Genomic DNA, 8,861 nt, shown 5'->3' with positions numbered 1-8,861 from the left:
GGTGAGCTTTCCCATGATCCTCTGCTTCACATGTCCCATGATCCTCTGCTTCACACATGTGACCTGTGTCGAAAGTGTCTGTGGAGTGGCGTCTCCAGGTCATTGATACAACAGGAAGAGCAACTGAAAGTCTTTCCCGTGTTTGCTGGATCTGTTCCTGACAAACCCTGAATCTTTCTCACACTCGTCTGTTAGCGCTCGTGTGTCCCATGATGCAGCAGTCTCGTGATGTCACTGATGTGTGTGTGTGTGTGTGTGTGTGTGTGTGTTCCCGCAGGATTTCGGCAGTCTATCGAACCTCCAGGTGACCCAGCCTCCCGTCGGCATGAACTTCAAGACCCCGCGCGGCGTCTGAACTCCTGTGTGTGTGTGTGTGTGTGTGTGTGTGTGTGTGTGTGGGGGCTGAACGATATATCGTATCTATATCTAGATATGAACTTTCAAGATATTACTATTGAAAAAAGCAACGATATAGACGATATATATTTCCCCTCTCCGCGCTCTGATCAGTTTTGCGAGTGCCCTTGAATGCCCGCTAAAGCTAACACACACACACACACACACACACACACACACACACACACACACACACACACACACACACACACACACACACACACACTCTCTCTCTCTACAGGGACAGGGGAACTATATAGTGAGGGGGGGGGTGGGCGGGCGTTTCCATGGTGACGCGTCATTGCTTGTCACATGACACAGCGCTGAATGAATGATGATCTGCTTTTGTCCTTGTTTTGTTTTTTTATTCAGAAAATTCCCAAGTGTGTTCGCTATGGCATGAAGTATCTGATATTCTGATAGTCTAACCCATGCCAGTGTAAGTATATTGTGTTAAAGCAGCTTTATAGCGATGGGTTAGTTGAGCTGTGTGTGCGATGGGTTAGTTGAGCTGTGTGTGCGATGGGTTGGTTGAGCTGTGTGTGCGATGGCGTTAGTTGAGCTGTGTGTGTGCGATGGGTTAGTTGAGCTGTGTGTGCGATGGGTTAGTTGAGCTGTGTGTGTGCGATGGCGTTAGTTGAGCTGTGTGTGTGCGATGGGTTAGTTGAGCTGTGTGTGCGATGGCGTTAGTTGAGCTGTGTGTGTGCGATGGGTTGGTTGAGCTGTGTGTGCGATGGCGTTAGTTGAGCTGTGTGTGTGCGATGGGTTAGTTGAGCTGTGTGTGCGATGGGTTAGTTGAGCTGTGTGTGTGCGATGGCGTAGTTGAGCTGTGTGTGTGCGATGGCGTTAGTTGAGCTGTGTGTGTGCGATGGGTTAGTTGAGCTGTGTGTGCGATGGCGTTAGTTGAGCTGTGTGTGTGCGATGGGTTAGTTGAGCTGTGTGTGTGCGATGGGTTAGTTGAGCTGTGTGTGCGATGGGTTAGTTGAGCTGTGTGTGTGCGATGGCGTTAGTTGAGCTGTGTGTGTGCGATGGGTTAGTTGAGCTGTGTGTGCGATGGGTTAGTTGAGCTGTGTGTGTGCGATGGCGTTAGTTGAGCTGTGTGTGTGCGATGGGTTGGTTGAGCTGTGTGTGCGATGGCGTTAGTTGAGCTGTGTGTGTGCGATGGGTTAGTTGAGCTGTGTGTGCGATGGGTTAGTTGAGCTGTGTGTGTGCGATGGCGTTAGTTGAGCTGTGTGTGTGCGATGGGTTAGTTGAGCTGTGTGTGCGATGGGTTAGTTGAGCTGTGTGTGTGCGATGGGTTAGTTGAGCTGTGTGTGTGATGGGTTAGTTGAGCTGTGTGCGATGGGCGTCGCCGGGTTAGTTTGAGGATCAGATCTGATGGATTTACAACACGTGAATTCCTCCACTTCTCCTGAAGAGGCTGGAGAACTGGGAATAGAGTAAACACTGACGTTACTTACACAATGTGTAAGAATATAAATGATGTAGCACTTCAATGTTCCTCCAGCTGCTGCATGTGTTATTTATTGTTAAAGCAGAGCTGCAGTAAAAGGTCTGATTTGTTATTTATTTTTTGGTAAATATGTTAATGTTGATGACTTGTTCTTAAAAATAAAACTATACTTTCCACATTTTTTTGTATTATGATCTTTTTATTTTTCGGAGAAATGCTTGGTTTTCACCGAACACGTAGTCATATCGTATTGTATCGAGATATGAAATTTTGTCCATATCTGTGCATGTTCTGAGGTCTGAATAACTGTAATATAGCGCTCCATAAACCCTGGAGAACCAGCCCTGGACTCGAGAGTGTGTGTGTGTGTGTGTGTGTGAGAACACCTGTAATATAGCGCTCCATAAACCATGGAGAACCAGCCCTGGACTCGAGAGTGTGTGAGAGAGAGAGAAAGTGTGTGTGGTTCCCACAGGAACACATGAAGTATTCTGTATCTGATCTTGAGTGTGTGTGACTGATCCCTGTCACAGAATAAACGTGTGTGTGTGTGTGTGAGCAGTGTTGTGTACGTTACTCTAACACACCACACATCACTTCTGCTGTCATTAATATCTCTACTGTACAATATCCCCGTCTCAGAATCATCACTCCTGAGCTGCTGTTGAGGTACTTCCACTGTGGAGATTAAATCTAGCAATAATCAATTGTTGAGCAATTAGAAATAAAAATCTATTTAGAGGGAAATAATAATAGAGTAAAGACTAGCTTTATTAAAACAAACTTACTATGAATCGACCAAGAGCTCCTCAATTATTGGCAAAGCGGAGGCGAAGCCACAAACTCATCATTCAATCCCCAAAACTAATAAAACACGATCATGAACTTTATAAACAGACCTCGGGTATGAATCAAACACAAGTGCTAGAGTTCCTCAACAATCTACCATCCCATAACTAAAATGATCATACATTACCCAGAATAACGAGGTGTTGATTCGAACAAAACTCCATTGTCCCTCAGTAATGGCATCAGCTCTTTCTGCTCCAGCCGAACCTCCTCCATCTGGGAAAGAGGATCACTATAGCCCCATATCACTATAGACCCATATCACTATAGATCCATATCACTATAGACCCATATCACTATAGATCCATATCACTATAGATCCATATCACTATAGATCCATATCACTATAGCCCCATATCACTATAGACCCATATCACTATAGACCCATATCACTATAGACCCATATCACTATAGATCCATATCACTATAGACCCATATCACTATAGATCCATATCACTATAGATCCATATCACTATAGACCCATATCACTATAGCCCCATATCACTATAGACCCATATCACTATAGCCCCATATCACTATAGATCCATATCACTATAGATCCATATCACTATAGCCCCATATCACTATAGATCCATATCACTATAGATCCATATCACTATAGATCCATATCACTATAGATCCATATCACTATAGCCCCATATCACTATAGCCCCATATCACTATAGCCCCATATCACTATAGCCCCATATCACTATAGCCCCATATCACTATAGATCCATATCACTATAGCCCCATATCACTATAGATCCATATCACTATAGACCCATATCACTATAGACCCATATCACTATAGACCCATATCACTATAGCCCCATATCACTATAGCCCCATATCACTATAGCCCCATATCACTATAGACCCATATCACTATAGACCCATATCACTATAGACCCATATCACTATAGCCCCATATCACTATAGCCCCATATCACTATAGCCCCATATCACTATAGACCCATATCACTATAGACCCATATCACTATAGATCCATATCACTATAGACCCATATCACTATAGATCCATATCACTATAGATCCATATCACTATAGATCCATATCACTATAGCCCCATATCACTATAGACCCATATCACTATAGACCCATATCACTATAGACCCATATCACTATAGATCCATATCACTATAGACCCATATCACTATAGATCCATATCACTATAGATCCATATCACTATAGACCCATATCACTATAGCCCCATATCACTATAGACCCATATCACTATAGCCCCATATCACTATAGATCCATATCACTATAGATCCATATCACTATAGCCCCATATCACTATAGATCCATATCACTATAGATCCATATCACTATAGATCCATATCACTATAGATCCATATCACTATAGCCCCATATCACTATAGCCCCATATCACTATAGCCCCATATCACTATAGCCCCATATCACTATAGCCCCATATCACTATAGATCCATATCACTATAGCCCCATATCACTATAGATCCATATCACTATAGACCCATATCACTATAGACCCATATCACTATAGACCCATATCACTATAGCCCCATATCACTATAGCCCCATATCACTATAGCCCCATATCACTATAGACCCATATCACTATAGACCCATATCACTATAGACCCATATCACTATAGCCCCATATCACTATAGCCCCATATCACTATAGCCCCATATCACTATAGACCCATATCACTATAGACCCATATCACTATAGATCCATATCCCTATAGCCCCATATCACTATAGCCCCATATCACTATAGATCCATATCACTATAGCCCCATATCACTATAGCCCCATATCACTATAGATCCATATCACTATAGATCCATATCACTATAGCCCCATATCACTATAGACCCATATCACTATAGATCCATATCACTATAGCCCCATATCACTATAGCCCCATATCACTATAGCCCCATATCACTATAGCCCCATATCACTATAGCCCCATATCACTATAGACCCATATCACTATAGCCCCATATCACTATAGCCCCATATCACTATAGATCCATATCACTATAGATCCATATCACTATAGATCCATATCACTATAGCCCCATATCACTATAGACCCATATCACTATAGACCCATATCACTATAGATCCATATCACTATAGACCCATATCACTATAGCCCCATATCACTATAGATCCATATCACTATAGACCCATATCACTATAGCCCCATATCACTATAGACCCATATCACTATAGCCCCATATCACTATAGACCCATATCACTATAGACCCATATCACTATAGCCCCATATCACTATAGATCCATATCACTATAGACCCATATCACTATAGCCCCATATCACTATAGACCCATATCACTATAGACCCATATCACTATAGCCCCATATCACTATAGCCCCATATCACTATTGATCCATATCACTATAGCCCCATATCACTATAGATCCATATCACTATAGCCCCATATCACTATAGCCCCATATCACTATAGCCCCATATCACTATAGCCCCATATCACTATAGATCCATATCACTATAGCCCCATATCACTATAGACCCATATCACTATAGACCCATATCACTATAGCCCCATATCACTATAGCCCCATATCACTATAGATCCATATCACTATAGATCCATATCACTATAGCCCCATATCACTATAGCCCCATATCACTATAGCCCCATATCACTATAGCCCCATATCACTATAGCCCCATATCACTACAGCCCCATATCACTACAGCCCCATATCACTACAGCCCCATATCACTACAGCCCCATATCACTATAGATCCATATCACTATAGATCCATATCACTATAGCCCCATATCACTATAGCCCCATATCACTATAGACCCATATCACTACTGCCCCATATCACTACAGCCCCATATCACTACAGCCCCATATCACTACAGACCCATATCACTACAGCCCCATATCACTACAGCCCCATATCACTACAGCCCCATATCACTACAGCCCCATATCACTATAGATCCATATCACTATAGCCCCATATCACTATAGCCCCATATCACTATAGCCCCATATCACTATAGCCCCATATCACTATAGCCCCATATCACTATAGACCCATATCACTATAGCCCCATATCACTACAGCCCCATATCACTACAGCCCCATATCACTACAGCCCCATATCACTACAGCCCCATATCACTATAGATCCATATCACTATAGACCCATATCACTATAGCCCCATATCACTATAGCCCCATATCACTATAGACCCATATCACTACAGCCCCATATCACTACAGCCCCATATCACTACAGCCCCATATCACTATAGACCCATATCACTATAGCCCCATATCACTATAGCCCCATATCACTATAGCCCCATATCACTATAGATCCATATCACTATAGCCCCATATCACTATAGCCCCATATCACTATAGCCCCATATCACTATAGCCCCATATCACTATAGACCCATATCACTATAGACCCATATCACTATAGCCCCATATCACTATAGCCCCATATCACTATAGACCCATATCACTATAGCCCCATATCACTATAGCCCCATATCACTATAGACCCATATCACTATAGACCCATATCACTATAGACCCATATCACTATAGCCCCATATCACTATAGACCCATATCACTATAGCCCCATATCACTATAGACCCATATCACTATAGACCCATATCACTATAGCCCCATATCACTATAGCCCCATATCACTATAGCCCCATATCACTATAGATCCATATCACTATAGCCCCATATCACTATAGCCCCATATCACTATAGCCCCATATCACTATAGACCCATATCACTATAGACCCATATCACTATAGCCCCATATCACTATAGCCCCATATCACTATAGACCCATATCACTATAGCCCCATATCACTATAGCCCCATATCACTATAGACCCATATCACTATAGACCCATATCACTATAGACCCATATCACTATAGCCCCATATCACTATAGACCCATATCACTACAGCCCCATATCACTACAGCCCCATATCACTACAGCCCCATATCACTATAGACCCATATCACTATAGCCCCATATCACTATAGCCCCATATCACTATAGCCCCATATCACTATAGACCCATATCACTATAGCCCCATATCACTATAGCCCCATATCACTATAGCCCCATATCACTATAGCCCCATATCACTATAGCCCCATATCACTATAGACCCATATCACTATAGACCCATATCACTATAGCCCCATATCACTATAGATCCATATCACTATAGACCCATATCACTATAGCCCCATATCACTATAGCCCCATATCACTATAGACCCATATCACTATAGCCCCATATCACTATAGCCCCATATCACTATAGATCCATATCACTATAGCCCCATATCACTATAGCCCCATATCACTATAGCCCCATATCACTATAGCCCCATATCACTATAGATCCATATCACTATAGCCCCATATCACTATAGACCCATATCACTATAGACCCATATCACTATAGCCCCATATCACTATAGCCCCATATCACTATAGATCCATATCACTATAGATCCATATCACTATAGCCCCATATCACTATAGCCCCATATCACTATAGCCCCATATCACTACAGCCCCATATCACTACAGCCCCATATCACTACAGCCCCATATCACTACAGCCCCATATCACTACAGCCCCATATCACTATAGATCCATATCACTATAGATCCATATCACTATAGCCCCATATCACTATAGCCCCATATCACTATAGACCCATATCACTATTGCCCCATATCACTACAGCCCCATATCACTACAGCCCCATATCACTACAGCCTCATATCACTATAGACCCATATCACTATAGCCCCATATCACTATAGCCCCATATCACTACAGCCCCATATCACTATAGCCCCATATCACTATAGATCCATATCACTATAGCCCCATATCACTATAGCCCCATATCACTATAGCCCCATATCACTATAGACCCATATCACTATAGACCCATATCACTATAGCCCCATATCACTATAGCCCCATATCACTATAGCCCCATATCACTACAGCCCCATATCACTATAGATCCATATCACTATAGATCCATATCACTATAGCCCCATATCACTATAGCCCCATATCACTATAGACCCATATCACTATAGCCCCATATCACTACAGCCCCATATCACTATAGACCCATATCACTATAGACCCATATCACTATAGCCCCATATCACTATAGCCCCATATCACTATAGACCCATATCACTATAGCCCCATATCACTATAGCCCCATATCACTATAGACCCATATCACTATAGACACATATCACTATAGACCCATATCACTATAGACCCATATCACTATAGCCCCATATCACTATAGACCCATATCACTATAGATCCATATCACTATAGCCCCATATCACTATAGATCCATATCACTATAGATCCATATCACTATAGATCCATATCACTATAGATCCATATCACTATAGATCCATATCACTATAGCCCCATATCACTATAGACCCATATCACTATAGACCCATATCACTATAGATCCATATCACTATAGCCCCATATCACTATAGACCCATATCACTATAGATCCATATCACTATAGCCCCATATCACTATAGATCCATATCACTATAGATCCATATCACTATAGACCCATATCACTATAGCCCCATATCACTATAGCCCCATATCACTATAGCCCCATATCACTATAGCCCCATATCACTATAGACCCATATCACTATAGACCCATATCACTATAGCCCCATATCACTATAGCCCCATATCACTCTAGATCCATATCACTATAGATCCATATCACTATAGACCGATATCACTATAGATCCATATCACTATAGATCCATATCACTATAGCCCCATATCACTATAGATCCATATCACTATAGACCCATATCACTATAGACCCATATCACTATAGCCCCATATCACTATAGATCCATATCACTATAGACCCATATCACTATAGATCCATATCACTATAGCCCCATATCACTATAGCCCCATATCACTATAGATCCATATCACTATAGATCCATATCACTATAGATCCATATCACTATAGATCCATATCACTATAGATCCA

The 8,861-nt window shown here is 41.9% G+C and overlaps 2 protein-coding genes across 2 annotated transcripts in view; both read left to right on the top strand.

Annotated features, from left to right (window-relative positions):
- LOC307121448 (small ribosomal subunit protein eS17) overlaps positions 1-2,027 on the top strand; it is a 9,704-nt gene extending 7,677 nt beyond the window's left edge. The window contains exons 4-5 of the mRNA XM_079809041.1: position 1; positions 278-2,027. The exon at position 1 is cut by the window's left edge and continues 65 nt beyond it. Of these exons, the coding sequence (XP_079665167.1) occupies position 1; positions 278-355 (79 nt within the window). The 3' untranslated portion in view covers positions 356-2,027. The remainder of the gene's footprint in view (positions 2-277) is intronic.
- LOC307121775 (uncharacterized protein) overlaps positions 1-8,861 on the top strand; it is a gene marked incomplete at its 5' end in the record, with an annotated part of 194,234 nt that overhangs the window by 177,694 nt on the left and 7,679 nt on the right. The gene's annotated exons all lie outside the window — the stretch shown is intronic.

Source organism: Gobio gobio (genome assembly GCF_949357685.1).
Source record: "Gobio gobio genome assembly, chromosome: 25".
Lineage (NCBI taxonomy): Eukaryota > Metazoa > Chordata > Actinopteri > Cypriniformes > Gobionidae > Gobio > Gobio gobio.
The sequence above is the reverse complement of the archived record's forward strand: the minus strand, read 5'-3'. Positions and strand labels throughout refer to the sequence as shown.